This window comes from Pecten maximus, chromosome 3, assembly GCF_902652985.1.
Source record: "Pecten maximus chromosome 3, xPecMax1.1, whole genome shotgun sequence".
In the NCBI taxonomy this organism is placed as follows: domain Eukaryota; kingdom Metazoa; phylum Mollusca; class Bivalvia; order Pectinida; family Pectinidae; genus Pecten; species Pecten maximus.
In genome coordinates, this window is record NC_047017.1 from 25,487,771 (window position 1) to 25,507,070 (window position 19,300).

At 35.8% G+C, this 19,300-nt stretch overlaps 1 protein-coding gene and 1 long non-coding RNA gene across 2 annotated transcripts; both read left to right on the forward strand.

The window, feature by feature from the left end:
- The first annotated feature begins 7,585 nt into the window (after positions 1-7,585).
- LOC117322681 (dynein light chain 1, axonemal-like) lies at positions 7,586-12,413 on the forward strand. The gene is made up of 6 exons (XM_033877619.1): positions 7,586-8,508; positions 9,834-9,943; positions 11,178-11,233; positions 11,601-11,656; positions 11,898-11,987; positions 12,342-12,413. The coding sequence occupies exons 1-6, from the start codon at positions 8,224-8,226 to the stop codon at positions 12,411-12,413; spliced, it is 669 nt and encodes a 222-aa protein (XP_033733510.1). The 5' UTR covers positions 7,586-8,223.
- A 333-nt stretch (positions 12,414-12,746) lies between these two features.
- Positions 12,747-18,111, forward strand: LOC117323698. Its single transcript, XR_004531795.1, has 3 exons — positions 12,747-12,782; positions 15,080-15,166; positions 15,375-18,111. It is a non-coding gene; the product is annotated as an uncharacterized LOC117323698 (long non-coding RNA).
- Positions 18,112-19,300: the final 1,189 nt, after the last annotated feature.

A 19,300-nucleotide genomic window follows, 5' to 3' on the forward strand; every position in this document is an offset into this window, starting at 1 on the left:
ATATTAATGTGTCCCTGATATCACGAGTCCGACAACTGACAATGTGTTCCTGGCATCACCAGTCCCACAACTGACAATGTGTTCCTGACATCACCAGTCCGACAACTGACAATAATGTGTTCCTGACATCACCAGTCCGACAACTGACAATAATGTGTTCCTGATATCACCAGTCCGATAACTGACAATAATGTGTTCCTGACATCACCAGTCCAACAACTGACAATATTAACGTGTTCCTGATATCACCAGTCCGACAACTGACAATAATGTGTTCCTGACATCACCAGTCCAACAACTAACAATAATGTGTTCCTGACATCACCAGTCCCACAACTGACAATAATGTGTTCCTGACATCACCAGTCCCACAACTGACAATAATGTGTTCCTGACATCACCAGTCCCACAACTGACAATAATGTGTTCCTGATATCACCAGTCCGACAACTGACAATAATGTGTTCCTGACATCACCAGTCCGACAACTGACAATAATGTGTTCCTGACATCACTGGTCGGACTACTGACAATATTGTGTTCCTGACATCACCAGTCCGACAACTGACAATAATCTGTTCCTGGCATCACCAGTCCGACAACTGCCAATAATGTGTTCCTGATATCACCAGTCCGACAACTAACAATAAAGTGTTCCTGATATCACCAGTCTGACAACTGACAATGTGTTCCTGACATCACTAAAGCGACAACTGACAATAGCGTGTTCCTGACATCACCTGTCTTATTACTGACAATAATGTGCTCCTGATATCACCAGTCTGACAACTGACAATGTGTTCCTGACATCACTAAAGCGACAAATGACAATAATGTGTTCCTGACATCACCTGTCTTATTACTGACAATAAAGTGTTCCTGATATCACCAGTCTGACAACTGACAATGTGTTCCTGACATCACTAAAGCGACAACTGACAATAGCGTGTTCCTGACATCACCTGTCTTATTACTGACAATAATGTGCTCCTGATATCACCAGTCCGACAACTAACAATAAAGTGTTCCTGATATCACCAGTCTGACAACTGACAATGTGTTCCTGACATCACTAAAGCGACAACTGACAATAGCGTGTTCCTGACATCACCTGTCTTATTACTGACAATAATGTGCTCCTGATATCACCAGTCTGACAACTGACAATGTGTTCCTGACATCACTAAAGCGACAAATGACAATAATGTGTTCCTGACATCACCTGTCTTATTACTGACAATAATGTGTTCCTGATATCACCAGTCTGACAACTAACAATGTGTTCCTGACATCACCAGTCCAACAACTGACAATGTGTTTCTGATATCACCAATCCGACAGCTGACAATAATGTGTTCCTGACATCACCAGTCCGTCTACTGATAATAACGTGTTCATGACATCACGAGTCCCACAACTGACAATGTGTTTCTGGCATCACCAGTCCGACTACTGACAATGTGTTCCTGACATCACCAGTCCGACAACTGACAATAATGTGTTCCTGATATCACCAGTCCGACAACTGACAATAATGTGTTCCTGACATCACCAGTCCGACAACTGACAATAATGTGTTCCTGACATCACCAGTCCGACAACTCACAATAATGTGTTCCTGACATCACCAGTCCGACAACTGCCAATAATGTGTTCCTGATATCACCAGTCCGACAACTAACAATGTGTTCCTGACATCACTAAAGCGACAACTGACAATAGCGTGTTCCCGACATCACCTGTCTTATTACTGACAATAATGTGTTCCTGATATCACCAGTCTGACAACTGACAATGTGTTCCTGACATCACTAAAGCGACAAATGACAATAATGTGTTCCTGACATCACCTGTCTTATTACTGACAATAATGTGTTCCTGACATCACCAGTCCGTCTACTGATAATAACGTGTTCCTGACATCACCAGTCCCACAACTGACGATAATGTGTTCCTGACATCACCAGTCCGACAACTGACGATAATGTGTTCCTGACATCACCAGTCCCACAACTGACAATAATGTGTTCCTTACAGCACGTGCTGTCTCTCACAGATATACCCTATGTGTAGTATAAAACCAATTATTAAAAACGGGTTTAATCGATAACTCCTGGTGATACTTTCGTTTGTATAACAGTACCACTAGTCGCTTACCTTTATTCAGTTATTTTATCGATCGTTTGTTTAAACAGAGAGAATCGATGTCGTTAAGTCTTTTTTCTAGAAGGCATTTGACTTTTCACAACAGCATTAAAATGGTAAGTAACTAATTCATTTTCTTCGTTATTATGGCATCAACGGAGGTGCACGTCGCGTAAAACATATTTTGTGAAATGTGACAGGGTATTGCTTGTTTGTTACATTCATATACAGTGAAATGAGGTAAACTGTCAGTCGTGGTAAACGTAATATTCCATTGTTTATATGGAGTACGTATGTAAGTATGTAACACGTGCATTCTGGTAACAGTTGTTTGATACTTTCTTTTTAGAGCCATTCCGGAAAAAAATCGTCACTTTGAACACAAGGTATACATAATTATGTGTCTGTTTATCTCGGAGCCATTGCAGATTTGTGATTTGTCTTCAGACGTCCTGTATTCATAAGATACGTGTTGTTATCCGATTCCAGGAAGATTTTTCCAAAGCATGTCTATAATATCAACCAAAAAACATTGTTGCCAAACAAATCTGTCTGGTAGGTCCATCAAAATACGGACTGCCAACTTTCTGTATTTGTACTTTTCATTTTCAGATTAAGCTTGAAATGTTCTAATATTTGAAACCCTTCCCGACAGTTTTCAATGTTGGCTCGGGATGCCAGTTTACTACCTCACAGAGAGGATGAGAGTCTAGTATGGAACGCCAGAGCTGTCTTAGGTGATCAAATATGATTATATTCGGTGGTTATGTCTTTATATGCTCTAGTTATACCATTATATGCGGTGCTTTTTACTTTATATTCGGTGGCTATGTCTTTAAATGGAAACTCAAACTTAATGTTCAGAAAACAAAAATTGTAATATTTCGGAATGGTGGACGCTTAAAAGAAGATGAGAAATGGTTTTATAATAAGGTAGAAATTGAAGTTGTGAACGAATTTAACTACCTTGGTATGCTTTTTAACTATAATGGCAAATTTAATAAAACACAGCAACATGCCGCAGAAAAGGGGAGAAAAGCGTATTTCAGACTTATGAATAAAATGAAAAACCATTATTTTAATATAGAAACGATATGTTCCGTTTTTGATACCTACGTTACCAGTGTTTTAATTTATGCTAGTGAAGTGTGGGGCTTTCACAAAGCTACCGAGGTTGAAAAAGTACACTCACTGTTTTGTAAAAAAAAGTCTAGGTGTTTCGAAAAGTACTAGTCACGATTTAGTTTACTTTGAATTAGGCAGATTACCTATGTATATAGTTAGAAAATTGAAAATTTTGAAATACTGTGTGTTGAGAGCATGCTATGAACACAGGTTACTAAATAATGATGAGTGGATAGTGAATATTAAACTAGAACTAGATAAACTAGGATTAGGGTATTTATGGAACAGCACTCTTGAAAGTAAAATTACTTACAAATTAATCGAAAGCAAATTCCAAGAAATCCATATTCAAGAACTGCTATGTAATATTCGAAATTCTCCCAACGGTTATTTATATCAACATTTGATAGATAATTTTGGCTTGCAATTTTATTTAAAGAAACCTATCGATCACCGATACAAGAAGTGCATATCAAAAATTAGATTATCGTCACATCAGCTAAATATAGAGAGTGGAAGATACAGGAATGTAACAAGAGAAAATAGGAGATGTACATTATGCAATAATATTGATATTGAGGATGAGTTCCATTTTATTTTAAAATGTTCTTTTTACATAGACTTACGTACTAAATATTTGAAACCATACTATTATCGTAGACCTAGCGTTTTTAAACTTATTCAACTCATGAGTGTGAAAAATGTCAAAGAGTTAAGTAATCTTGGAAAATTTATTCATTTTGCATATAAACGAAGGTCAGAAGCATTATAAGTAAATACTTGTTGTGTTCGTTTCAAATATTATATTTCATTTCTATTGAGATGTATTGATGTAATGTTTATTCCAGTCGGAACAACAAGTACTGCAGACTGTACACATCAATATCTATCTAAATGCGGTGTCTTTCACAATATTTGTGTAATACTTTGACTCAAAGAATACTTGAATAATTAATAAGAACATATATTTAATAAGAACATATATTTAAAATTGTGTTTACGTCGCAATCGATCACTCTCCAAATGTGAAATTATGTTTATTACAACATGTTCATTAATGTCAATTATATGGCACCTATTAAAAACAGATATCTGTATTCAAGATAAAGATATCATTATTAATATAAAAATTAAAGATATCTTTAATTCAAATAGAGATATCTTTAATTTAATTAGAGATATCTGTATTTGAATTAGAGATATCTCTATTTAAAATACAAATATCTCTAATTAAACACGAAATAGAGATATCTCTAATTCAAATACAGATATCTCTAATTCAATTAAAGATATCTTTATTTCAATAAGAGATATCTGCATTTCATTGTAAATAAAGATATCTGTATTTAAAATAAAGATATCTTTAATTCAAATACAGATATCTCTAATTCAAATACAGATATCCCTAATTCAATTAAAGATATCTCTATTTCAAATACAGATATCTCTAATTGTTGTAGAAATACAGATATCTTTATTTTAAATACAGATATCTCTATTTGAATTAAAGATATCTTTTTTTGACCTGAAATAGAGATATCTGTATTTAACCATCAAATAGAAAAAACGACTGCTCCCTTGATTCTTCCTTTTGCGCATGACGGAAGTAAAGCAGTAGTGACGCAAAATGGCGGGAAATGCAGACCGTGTGCTGCTTTCAATGGTACTGCGTATAGCCGCAACAGTTCGCTCTATTTCCCGTAGAACAGTTGCCATGTTCTGTTCTTTAGAAATCCCTTCCAAGTAGCAAGTTTATCGGTTTAGACCTACATCTCTCATGCATGCATATGGAATCCGGACAGTCCAATTTAATTACAAGCGTTTCGTTAACACTGATCAGGATTAGGGAGTAATCATTATTTTCTTTGTGTTTCAATATTAATCTTCGCACTGAGCAAACACGTGTAAATACAGATATCTTTAATTCAAATAGAGATATCTGTATTTGAAATAGAGATATCTGTATTGCAAAGTAATTGCAGATATCTCTAATTCAATTAAAGATATCTCTATTTAAAATAGAGATATCTTTAATAGTCTGAATTAGAGATATCTGTATTTGAATTAGAGATATCTGTATTTAAAATAAGGATATCTTTAATTTAAATAGAGATATCTTTAATTGGACAAAAATTAAAGATATCTCTATTTAAAATAAAGATATCTCAATTACAATTAAAGATATCTGTAATGCAAAAAGAGATATCTGAATTTGAAGTAGAGATATCTGTAATTTAAAAGAAGATATCTCTATTTTCAGTAGATATATGTATTTAAATTAGACATATCTTTATTTAAATAGAGATATCTTTATTAAAATTACAGATATCTCTAATTAAATAGAGATATCTTCATTTCAATAGGTAAAAACCCAAACGGCTTGCCATACAATTAACTATGTAAACCTTTGGGCTGTAAGGCCCCTGGAATAAAATTGAATTGAATTGACACACTTATATGCGGTAGACACATCCTTATATTCGGTAGAAACGCCTTTATATTTGGTAGATATAACCTTTTATTGCATTTTTGCCAGTGAAATATAGAAATTTATCAAACTAATAAAACTTATATTTTCACTGCAGCGAAAATATAAGATTTTGCAGTGAAAATATAAGTTTTCCGTTTTTGACCAATCAGAGCGGATCTTTGTATTCACCTCGTTGAAACTTGCGTTGATCAGTCCTTTCAAAATGGCACCGTCAAGTTGACAAGTAACGTCACAAAGGGAAGAGATGGCGTCATTACTGATTCCCGCACTTTTTGTCACTATTATATTGGTTTGTCGATGTTTTTGAATTTGTTTTTAAGTTTATGTAATGCAATAAAAAGAAAATTGAATGGTTTCCCGCTAAATATAACATATATTTCACTCGTATGACAGAATATTTCGATATTTTTCACTCGTGCTTCGCACTCGTGAAAATATCGATATTCTGTCATACTCTTGAAATATGTTATATTAAACGGGAAACCATTAAATATCCTCTATATATTCGGTAGATATGTCAGCACAGCATATAAGAAAGTTTGACCGAATATAAAGTTTCATTTTAAATACCGAATATAAAGGGAAACGCACCGCATATAAGGACATGTCTACCGAATATAAGGACATAACTAAAATAGTTCTACCAAATATATAGAGGATATCTAACAGTGTTTTCAGTAATACCAAATATATTTCACGAGTGGGGCTAATATTTTGATATTTTAATATCTAAATATTAGCCACACGAGTGAAATATATTTGGTATTACTGAAGACACTGTTAGATATTCTGTTTATTACATTTTTTATCAACGAAAAACCTACCCCGTATGCTAACTAGGCCTACAGCGATCATTTGTAAACAAAAAATGTAGTTCCCCCTGTCCAGGTGCTGAGATATATGTCGGGCTTTCTGATTGGTCAATTATTTTGGTATTTTCTAATCATTAATTTGATTGGTCAAATCAGCAAAAGTGATATTTTTCACTAGTGAAAAATATCACTTTTATAGAATGAATAATTTTTGATATTTCACTGGTAAAAATGTAATAAAAGAACATATCTACCGAATATAAGGACATGTCTACCGAATATAAGGTTATGTCTACCGAATATAAAGACGTATCTACCGAATATAAGGATGTGTCTACCGCATATAAAGACATAACCACCGAATATAAAGTAAAAAGCACCGCATATAATGGTATAACTACAGCATATAAAGACATAACCACCGAATATAATCATATTTGATCACATTAGACAGCTCTGGCGTTCCATAGTATAGTGCCGCTCGAGCGCTCTCTTACGGTAGACTTTGGCCATCGGTCAGTCGGATGAAGAGGCTAGCGAAGGGATACAGCAATGGTCAATCACTGAACCCATCTTATTTAATATTTTCATGACATTGTATACTTGTGAAAACATCTCAGATTTCTGACATCAAAATAATTTGGTGTCACTGGTTTGTATGCAGATAACGGTCGAACGTGTTGAATTACTTTCTGACCTGCTATTGCCGTAGTGAGAGCCTTGTATTTGTATTGCTCTACAACCCATCGACAACCAGTCATCAACAAACACAAAAGTACACGTAATTCGCTGTACTTTTAAAAAAAATATTATCTTCATTTTGCATACGAGGCATATTGAATTAGTAGGTAAGGGGAAATCATAAGATTCTTTATTAATATCTGAATTAACTTGAGCATGTGGATCAACTTTTTTATTATTATTATTACTTCAGGAAAGAAAGCATGATCCAGATTTAACTTTTTTATTATTATTATTACTTCAGGAAAGAAAGTACAGTGGAGCATCCAAGAGTACGCATGACCAGGTTTGAACAGCTTTCGACGACCATGAAATTCCAGCATTTTTATATTTTATATGAATATTTATATTATGCTCGTTTGACTTTTGATCTCGACCGTAAGACTTTAATTTTCCCCCTCTAAAATGGCACGAATAAGCCCCCACCCCTCCCTTCATCTGTCCACAATTCTTTTAGAAAGGAAGACTGTGGGAGGTAGATGTGCATGAAGTAATGAATTTGAGGTTCGACCACTTTTGTGAGTTTTACGGCCCAGTAGATATAATTTTACTCTATGATTGAGCTATGCCATTTTATACTCGAATTTCATATCTGCCTGGTATGGTGGCTGATTAGTGCCATTTTCGCTTTTTCACCACAGACAGGCCATAACTATATCTTAGTGAGGTAGGTGAATTAAACGTCCTTGCCATGTTTTGTCAGGAGTTACTGCCCTTGCTGTTATAATACATAATTCGTGCCAAGGCCATGTGGTTTGAACGAAGTTCAATATATATACATGTAAATATTACAAATAGTTGTCATGGAAACCATGCTTGAAATTAGTATATTTTTTTAATATATTTGTGTTTTCGGAAACACCGCTCTTTAAGACATACACTCGCTGACAATTTTGTTCATCGTTATCGATGCCTCAGTCTGATGACGAAATCGACGAAAATAACCATGCCAAAGGCGATGCCGCCCGTGTTAGCAATGTCAGCGGTGATGCTGCCAGCGATGTCAGCGGCGATGCTGCCAGCGATATCAACGGCGATGCTGCCAGCGATGTCAACGGCGGTGCTGCCAGCGACATCAAGAGCGATGCTGGTAGCGATTCCAAAAGCGATACCATAGATACCGTTAGTGGTCCTGCTATTGTCCCAATCCGACGTAAACACGGTATTCTTTTGGAAAAGGCACTGACCGCCTGGGTGAGTAAAAGTCGTGTTTCCGCCTCTTTCTGCAAACCAATATCGTTTATATGACTACGCTTTCATCCAAGTTAGTTCACATAAAAGCAACCAAGTGTAGCAATAGCTCAGTGTGTTTTGTCGGTGTCTCTCGTCAATTCTCAATAGAGGCTGTTAGACATTGACATCAGTGAACATGTGTTATAGAATTAATCATACGCGTACAATCTCACGGCTATACAGAAGCTTGGGAGCAGAAGAAGTAACTACCATTCTTACATATTCTGTATGTCTCGGCCAGGCATCTTCTCTAGCCAAGGCTTCTGATTACAAATCAGAAGCCTTGGCTAGAGAAGATGCGGCCAGGGGACAGAACCCAAAGCCTTCCTCACAGAGGTGATCACTCACTAACGGCTAAATGTGAGGAAGTGTCAAAGGAGACATTAGGAAAAATAAAGGTGCTAGAAAGAAGAGAAAAGATAAGATCCCAAATTTAGTCGCCTTTTACGACCATTCAATATGGCAGGAGGTCCCAATCTCACGCACAACCTGTGAGCGATACATATCAGACATCTATCTGTCTGGTGTTCGGGCCAGAGGAAACTGGAAATAGTTATTTACCTGTCACTTCCACACATTGACATCTGTTTGTCCTTATAGAAAATGTCAGAGAAAATGTTCCCTTTAGCTAAAAGATGCCGAGGGTCAAGGTCACATTACAGAAATGACTAACAGCAAAATTCTATAGGTACATTTAATTTGGGGATAAACCAGTCAGGGATCAAAGGTCAAAGGAATTCTTTATCAATTACCAATATGAAACGGTGTTATGGAAGATAACCAAACTTAGTCTCCTTTCGAGAGTGCAAGAAATATATTGATTTTTCAGTAGGGGGTCAAAGGCCAAGGTCAATCGGTCATAGTAGTATTAAAAGCGGCGGTACAGCCACAACGAGGAGGAGAGGTCAAAGGTATAGGGGGACCTATGTTTAACACCACTTCCTGTCATATAGTTAACGTGATCCTGTCATCTTAAATAGCTTAATCTATATACATGTTTAACATTTAAAATGAGTGGTCGGTGGCACAGTGGTAACACACTTGACTTCCCCTGTGCGGCCGGGATTCGATTCCCCGATCGGATCACAGGGCCACGTCACTATCGTATCGTTTTGTTAACACTTAATATGTCTACCCTACGACTCATAACCTAAACACTTAATATGCCTACCTAAGGGTAGACATAGTAAGTGTTTACAAAACGATACGATAGTGACGTGGCCCTGTGCTCTAACAAAGCCTCAGGTCTCTGTGGTACACAGAACATATCTATGATCTTACTTTAGGAACGCAAATATAATGTGAAGGCTTATGAAGAAGAAAACGTGCGGATTATGGGCTGGTTTCCCCCGGTGTGTTTAATGGATTCATCCCTCGCCAGGCTCAAAAGATGTAGGTAAGTGTCTGACAACAATATAGATAGAGAGCGGTATTCATCTAGGAACGCAATTTACATGTCAAAGTTGGTTGATATTCATGGGCTTGTTTACATTGTCACGATTTCCGTCACATAGTTGACTGTTGACGGGAAAACAAACAACATGCTATATCGAGTGATGAGGAAGACCAAGGGAAGTTTATTTATCATTATGATATTCTATTTCCCTATGCGATATGAAGTCGAACGTCAGACAGTGTTGATATCGCTGCTGATTCCGTTGTATAACCCAAATTTACATGCCAGGTCCCGTAGATGATACAAAAGACTCTTACCTCCCGGAACGCATGGGATGCTCTTATTCTTGTACTTCTTCAGTGTTCTACACGCAAATATTTACTTTGTTTATATTCTGTCCTCGTTTTAAGCTATGAATGGTAACCATTTCGTTTTAATGTTTGTATTCTGAGTTTGCTTTTTTAACGAACAATCATCAGATGGTGGGCTATATAAATCGCTCTGCGTCCGTGGTCCGTCCATAACAATCCTTGTTATTGATATTTCTTGAAAAGTATTGGGAGGCTTTTCTAAAAAAAAAAATCACATATATAGGTTACCCTTGGTCCCTAGCTGTGCCTATTAGATTTGGAGTCTGATCTAGAAAGAACGCATACAGCCGAAGTTTAGCTTTGCTATTTCTAATTCGCAGGTCATAAAGTAGAGACAAGTTCAAACAGTTGGACGCCATGACCCTTCTTGGATCACAGGTGCTAGCCACGTCTGTCAAAACATCCAATATATTATATATTGGATGTATTGACAGACGTGGCAAGGACCTGTGCTTGGATCTCTTGCGTAACAATGGCAGAAAATCTATTTTAAAAATTGTTACTATTTATTCATGATTAACCGAATTACACGACAATTATGCCATTAATGATTTTAAAATAAAGTACTTACCGAAATTACTAACCCGTGTCGAAAGTTACATATATAAATATAAAGATATTTACAATGTATAGTTCAATGGAAATCGAGTGTAGATGAAGTAGGTCTTTTTTATGACAAGAGGTAAAAACTACATACGCAGGTCAGACATTGAATGGTGGATAAGGTTTTTTGTACAGTTGACGCTTTGTCGTGGATATGATAAGGAAAACCAACGCAACACTATACCACTGTCGTAATAAGACCTGTCCGTCATCGCTAATAATTATCTCCATAATAATGATAATATAAATTGGTGTTCCAGGCGGTTATCGCTTTCCACGAACATCATCAGAAACATCAGTAACCTTAATTACATGGGTATGTATCAACTCTCTCTCTTCTTCATCATTATCATCATCATCATGGTCATCGTCATGGTCATCATCATCATCATCATCATCATCATCATCGTCGTCGTCATCGTCGTCGTCGTCGTCGTCGTCGTCATCATCATCATCATCATCATCATCATCATCATGGCCATCGTCTTGGTCATCATCGTCAGCATCATCGTCGTCGTCATCATCATCATCATGGTCATCGTCGTCTCTTCCGACATTCTCTACATTGTTTCAGTTTAAAAGAACAAAATGTTCGTCCATGTTAATACTTGTATTCAGGTATCTTCCTTTTGCTATCTCAACCAATACCGCCATATCAAAAGCAATGTATTTTGTATTTTCAGAACACCTGAAGATTTTGTCACTGGGCCGAAACCAAATTCAATCTCTCTCAGGCATAGTAAGTAATGTTTTATACAACATATTATACATATACATGTATCACCAGATCAATGCTTAAAGATATCTAATAACACGACAGGTAACCAACTGTCCGGGTCTTAAACACGGTACACGATCGCCAAGCCAGAAATATCTATAACTTGTTGGGGAACCAACGAAATCATCTGCACAAAGTAAACAGTAGCGGATGCATTTGCCCAAATATGTTATTGATATGATAAAATGTTTCTCTCTCACAGACTGCAGTTAAAGGCACACTGGAAGAGCTGTGGGTGTCGCACAATCGTATTGACAAACTAGAAGGCCTGGAAGAGCTCGACAAGTTAAAAGTATAATTAAGTGTTAACTAGTTACTCTCGGGAACCACGAAATCATTAGATATGTAGTTAAACAAGTCTGAATTAATAACTTTTGATCTATTTTTCTCGGAATAATTTCTGAAGATGAGTGTTTTTTGTTTTTCTTTTTTTCTTTTTTATCTGCAAACAGGATTAACGAGATAAGCTGTGCTAATTTGAGTTACGGTATATACATTCATTTTGAAAAGTATAACTTTGGCTTGACTCAGACTTGCTCTAATGCACCTCCTCCAAAACCTCCGAAGCTCTGTTAATGCTAGTAACCTTTATACCGTAGTCAGACTCGTTTGATGTTTAAGCAATGTTCATTCCGTTGATCTATAGGTGATCTACATGGGATACAACAATGTCAGTTTGTGGAGCGAGGTTGAACGAATGGTGAGTAATACATCTTAAGGGTGACTGTATACCCCTATACCAGAAATTGGATACAACTTACAGGTAGGCTTTGCAAAGATTTGCATAATTTGATGCATATGCATCGTATGTGTTACCGGGTATTAGTCCATTTCAAACCTATTATATATAGCTACATACGGTGTAAATACATAAAATACTGTAAATCTTTGTCAAACCTACCATAATACCAATTTCCGGTGTACAGGTATAATCACGACATCTTACTGGATACGAATGCTCACGTACCTAATTACAAGAAATTGATTTTCCTATACATGTATGTAGTTATCACATCAGTACTGTGTAATGTCGTTCATTAATTTTTACAGATGGGACTAAAAAACTTGAAGATTCTTTATTTTACAGGTATGTAATGAAATTATAGCATTGAACATTGGTTATGCACCATGCATTTTAGCTCACTTGGCCTGAAGGACCATGGCAAGGCGTCCGTCTGTCAACTTTTTCTAGAAAATGCTTCTGGTCATGAACGACTTAGCGGATTTTTTTTTACCAAACTTTACCAGAAGCATCCTTGGGTGAAGAGGAACCAATTTTTGAATGACCTGTAGATGCGCGCCTCCCTCCCCAAAGTTGGTCAAAATTAAAGAGTCAACTCACCAAAGGTCACAGAGTCAAGGACAAATGGTATCTTTTCAAAAATAAACATTTTATGATGACATTATCAAATAAAGTTGGTCAGAATGAAACATAGAATCAACTGACCAAACGTGAATGTCAGAGGTCAAGATCAAGGTCAAATATAGTGTCTTTTTGATGATGAACATTTTGCTATGCCATTATGAATCAAACGATAGGTAAATGTCACGTAGTCAAAAGTCAAGGGCAAACTTTTCATGTACTACTAAACATTTAATGATGACACATTATGAGGAAAAATTGTGATTAAACAAGATTTCAACTGATCAAAGATCAAGGTCACTTGGTCAAGTTCAATGCCATTTAAGTCCTAAGGTCAACGACAATTTTGATGTCTGACAATGGTCATGGATTATATAAATGAAATAAAATGTCAGCGATAAGGGCAGGTGGCTTCTTGGTGATTGTTGGGGTATATAGCCACGTGACGGAGCCCTTGCTGACCTGTCAGTATTCTAGTTTAGGAAACAAGAGGCCCATGTATCGCACCTGGTTGGATTTGAACAAATGTCAAAATAATGTTAATGTTCAATTTGTTGTGTTTGTCAACATCAAACAATGCTATATATGGTTATAGTGTGGGGATCCTACAACATGCATTCATAACTTTATGAATAGTAGCGATTTAAAGGAATCACCATTATTTCCCCTATGGCGCCCCAACCCCTTTGGTCCTTAGGGGGTCAAAGTCATCATTAATGCAAAATCTGTTTTGCTTTCTCCATGGATGTTTCTGAACAAATTGGGTTCAAATCCATTCATAACTTAATGACTAGTAGCAATTTAAAGGAATTATCTCTATTTCCCCCACCCCTTTGGCCCCTTGAGGGTCAAAGTCATCATTAATGCAAAATCTGATTTGCTTTCCCCAAGGATGTTTCCGACCAAATTGGATTCAAATCTGTTTATAACTTTATGACTAGTAGTGATTTAAAGAAATCGCCTTTATTTCCCATATTGGGCCCTGCCCTTTGGTCCCTTGGGGGTCAATCACCATTTATGCAAAATCTGTTCCTCTTCCCCCAAAGATGTTTCTGACTTAATTAAGTTCAAATCCATTCATACCTTTATAACTAGTAGCAATTTAAAGGAATTGCCTAAATTTCCCCTATTGGGCCCCGCCACTCTGGCCCCTTGGGGGTCAGAGTCACCATTTATGCAAAATCTGTTCCCCTTCCCCCAAGGATGTTTCTGACTTGATCAAGTTCAAATCCATTCATACCTTTATTACTAGTAGCGATTTAAAGGAATTACCTCTATTTCCCCTATTGGGCCTCGCCCTTTGGCCCCTTGGGGGTCAGTCACCATTTATGCAAAATCTGTTCCCCTTCCCCCAAGGATGTTTCTGACCAAATTGGGTTCAAATCCATTCATAACTTTATGACTAGTAGCGATTTAAAGGAATTGCTTCAATTTCCCCTACGACCATGACATAAGCTCACCAGACCTTTGGTCCAGGTGAGCTAAAAATAAATGGTACCGAGAGAGATTCTAAATTGGGAATACTACAGTAGGTAACATAATTTAGAAGTGCTTTATCTAATTACTGAAATGTTAAGGTAAGCAATACAGGCCCCATGGGTAAGCACACTATATTTGCAGAATTCTGACACTATGCAATTGTATAAATATCTGTTGCCACTGTTATTAAGTTTTACACTGGTAAGCAGACTAATTTATAAATTTAAAGTAAATTTAAAGCAATTTTTTTTTTTTGCTTGAATACTGTGTAAGATTTGTATTAATTAATAGATAACTATGTCTATGCAATTGTATAAATATCTGTTGCCACTGTTGTTAAGTTTTTACACTGGTAAGCAGACTAATTTATAAATTTAAAGTAAATTTAAAGCAATTTTTTTTTTTGCTTGAATACTGTGTAAGATTTGTATTACTTAATAGATAACTATGTAAAGTATACAAGCTATTGGTCAAAACACAGATCAAAGGTAAAATAGTGATAGTCCTTCAAGATTAAATATGTATACATTTTAATTATCAAGGGAATCCCATAGAGAAACAACAATCTGCCATGGGGAAGTGGAGGACAGAGGCAGTGAACAGAATAAAGTCCCTAGAACGATTGGATGGTAATTACAAAAGTTCTTGTCTAAATTCAGAAGGCTTATGTCAGCTTGGAAATATCTGCAGGTTTTGCTTTACGTCCGATTGGAAATATCTGCAGATTTTGCTATTTCAATGAGGTTTTACTAACCAATAATGCATTATTAACATGTCCTCCATTTATAGTTATAACATTAGCTTGATTAACATACATTTTATGAAACTTAATTTCAGGTGTTCCGGTGTTTTCAACAACACTGGATGCTGATACATATTGGGACCTGGAGATGAATAGTATCTGACTTGGCTATATGGGATTCCATACCAACATTTATGAAAGTGTCTTTCTCTAGTCATCAAGAACACTTCAAGACTGTTTTACCTACTAGTATCCTTGTTAGGAACTACTTTCTTCAAAGGATTGATGAATAATTTGTTTTTGACAAGTTCCACTCAAAACAAAGCAAAAACTCAAACACATAGTAAAACGTACTGCTCTTTTGAGCCATTTATTTGGTAAAAATATGTATGTTAAAGAATTTGGTTCCAATACTGAGATATAATAGAGTTAATGACATCACATTGTGAGTGAATAACAGATGTAGTCATGAGATGCAGAGATGAGAAAGCAGGCATGTTTTATACAGTAATGCCAAGTTCTGGCCTTTGTCAGGACAGACACACTAAGAAATCTCTCAAACACTTTGAATATTATGTGTTCAACGATATAAATTGGTTGTTGAGTCTACCGGAACCATACACAGGAAGATCAGTATTATAAATATTACAACCCATTTTGAACTAAGGATTTAAACAACCAATATGCAATCTTACTGTTTTCAATGATGTTTCCGACCTGATCCCTTAAAAATATCACTTACTGGTATGTACTAGGTACACTGATTAGTTAAGGTGTGTGTTTTACACATAAATGATAAATAGGAATGTGAACCAACAGATTGTGTAACTGATCAACATCTATGTGGTACTTCATTAGTTAGTGACACGGACTAGAGCAAGTCTATCACACAGACCACAGTCTGTCACACCGATAATATCTGTCTGCTGCCAACGTCAGTCCACCATATATTACCATACGGATTTATGTCAGTAACAGGGAATATACAAGCCAGATAAATCCTCATCTCGGGTGTTGATCGTTGATGAAAATTGTTATTGATGCTGATGGCCATTTATAAACTACTGATAGTATATGTTGAGGAAGCTTCAAGAGACAGTTAACAGAAATTTTTTCTGTAAATATCTCACTTACAATATATCTGGGAATCTCAGAGAAATCATTTATAGACACATTAAAGATAAGCACATGTTCTATTCATGAGTGGAAGTTGACAGAAAAATTCAATACAAGAATATGTATAACAGCACTGGTAACTAGTACCAATGGTAAGTAGGTCTGGACAAATGATGACACAATTAAAATGTACATATATCAAATGAGATTGTTATTTGTTTAACAAAAAGCACTTTCTTTTTTAAAATCTTTAAATCTATACAAGAATGATCAATCTATTATTTATAATACTTTACAACAAACAATTCTGTAATAAACTAATGTAATAGTGACATCATGACTGACAAAACACATACCAATAAATTGATGGTCGAAGATATTCCACAACCAAAAATGTCCAAACATCCTTCATCACTCGCCATACCTTCTGTATAATGAACAGTTAAGTACACTATTTACAACATAAAGCAAACTTTCACACATCACATAAACATTTTCACTTGATCATACCATATGCACGTTTTCAACAAAATATTCAAGAATGGATAAAAAATATAGTAATCCTGTCATAAAGTTGACTAATAAAAAATACAAATGCTAAAAGCTTTCCTTTCAGGAAAATAATTCCCCCCTGTTTCTCCCCGACCACATCGGGTCACTAACACACAGCACAGCCTTGTAATAATAGTTTACATTAAGATAGAAGACCAAGATAATTTAGAGTTTAGATTTTAAAAAGAAAGATAACATAAATATAAATTTCCATCTATATTTTGGTACAGAAACCTACTTGCCTTTTATCCAAGTAAAAGACGAAAGTTGAGAGGATAAATAATGAAAAATATCAAGATTAGCTTTCCTACGAGAAATATCATTTGAACATTTCCAAGATACATAGAAACATTTAGAAAATATAGAATAACACCTTCAATGATTTAGGACAAAGAGATACAACAGAGATAAGAAACATTAACAAGATAAACACAGAAACAATATCCAAAGTAAATTCATGTCCCAAAATGAAATACTAGTATCTAGAAACTTTTTGCTAATCCTTCATCAGATGATTAGTTGATAACATTCAGATTTAGCCTGACCACTGGTCACTTCTCTCAAACTTTTTTTGCGTGTATTCATCTGAATGTTAAGAAATGTAACAGACACTGGTCATTTATCATAATTAACTATCCTCAGTGATTGGGTGGGAAGTTTTTTGTAGTCCATGAATCTAATTATTGTTCACACATGCATATCTGAACAAATTTAGAATTGAAGCATTCAGAAAAATCCACTTATATGCCAGATGCAGCTTACAAGTTTGTTTCAAATTGAGACCCTATCTATGGTCCATATTTTTTGTGACAATGTGTATTCAACACAGATATTGCGATTGAAGAGCTTTGACAACGGATAGAAGATATATAGAAGACAGCCATTAATATTCACAAAAATAAATCCTCTGTTTGAGGATAGGAAGAAAAAATAGAATTACACATTCACTAGAACAGCTGATATCAACGTTGAGCTTTGATCCAGTTGGTTAAAGGCTAGAAGAACAAAGGTATTTTAACTAATACCTATATTACACACAGTTAGCACCAACAAGAAATTATTATTTCTCATACAATATTCATAGACTGGTACTATAGACCAACTTCATCCCAATTACAACTACCTCCCTAAAAAAAAAAAAAAAAAAAAACCAAGCCCTCACTTTTAGAATTAATGACGACAAACAGGACAGCAGTTAAATTATTCAGTAAACTGTAACATGACCAAGAATTTCCAAACCACTGCATACACACAGAATTTTGAAACTGGGTTATAATCAGTGTAGCTACAGATCAGTCGAGATTAAAAAAAAAAAGTTTCAGGAACAACTCTGTGTTGACTATTTCGTTTTCTTCCTGGTGATTTCTTTCTCACATCTTATATAGAACATAATTTTCCATATATATGATATTAAATATCAATTTATCTCTAGACTTTTGCATTTATTTTCATTCAAACTTGTGTAGTTACACCTTGAAACTAGACCTTATTTTGTGTCTTAAATTTCCTAATCCAGGCACGTTGTGAAATACTCCCATCCCATGATCATCCATTTTTTATATAAAGAGCATATATCCCCTTGACACAGAATCCTAACTTAAGTTTCATACGAACTATTTGGTGTTTATTTTTATTACTTGGTAAAATGAACAACGGTTTATTGTTCAAAATCCATAAAAACCACCCTAGTGCCAAACATTACTTTAAATTACAGTACACATGATCCAATTTAAATACACAACACTTCACCATCTCGAGATACAAAGCTTAGAATACCCCATGAAAAAGGTAATATTTCAATTTGTGACATTCCCACAAACAAGAGGCCCAAAGGGCCTTAACGGTCACCTGAGATTTGAAATATTTCGGCCAACTAAATTGACCCTTTTTGGCCCCACCCATCAGTCCTAATGGGGTCAGTCTATGAAGAGTATTTGATTCTTACATATAGTAGATAAGAAGATTTTTGAAATTTCAGTCAATTTGACCCTTTTTGGCCCCGCCCACCAGCCCCTGGGAGTCAACTAGGGCCAACATGTACATACCATCAAAGTGTCATCCCATGCTGATAATTTGATACAAGTTAGAATGAATTCCAATACAAATCCAACAAATAATAGTCAAAAATGTGATTTCCCTATATAAACTATAGTAAAGTTTACCCCCTCCCCAGGGGCAAACGTGAGACCCCAGGGTCATGAAATTCACACTTTTGGTAAAGCACCTGAAGAGCCTTCCATCTATGAAGAGTATTTGATTCTAACATATCTGAGAGTAGAGAAGAAGATTTTTGAAATTTCAGTCAATTTGACCCCTTTTGGCCCCGCCCACCAGCCCCTGGGGGTCAACTAGG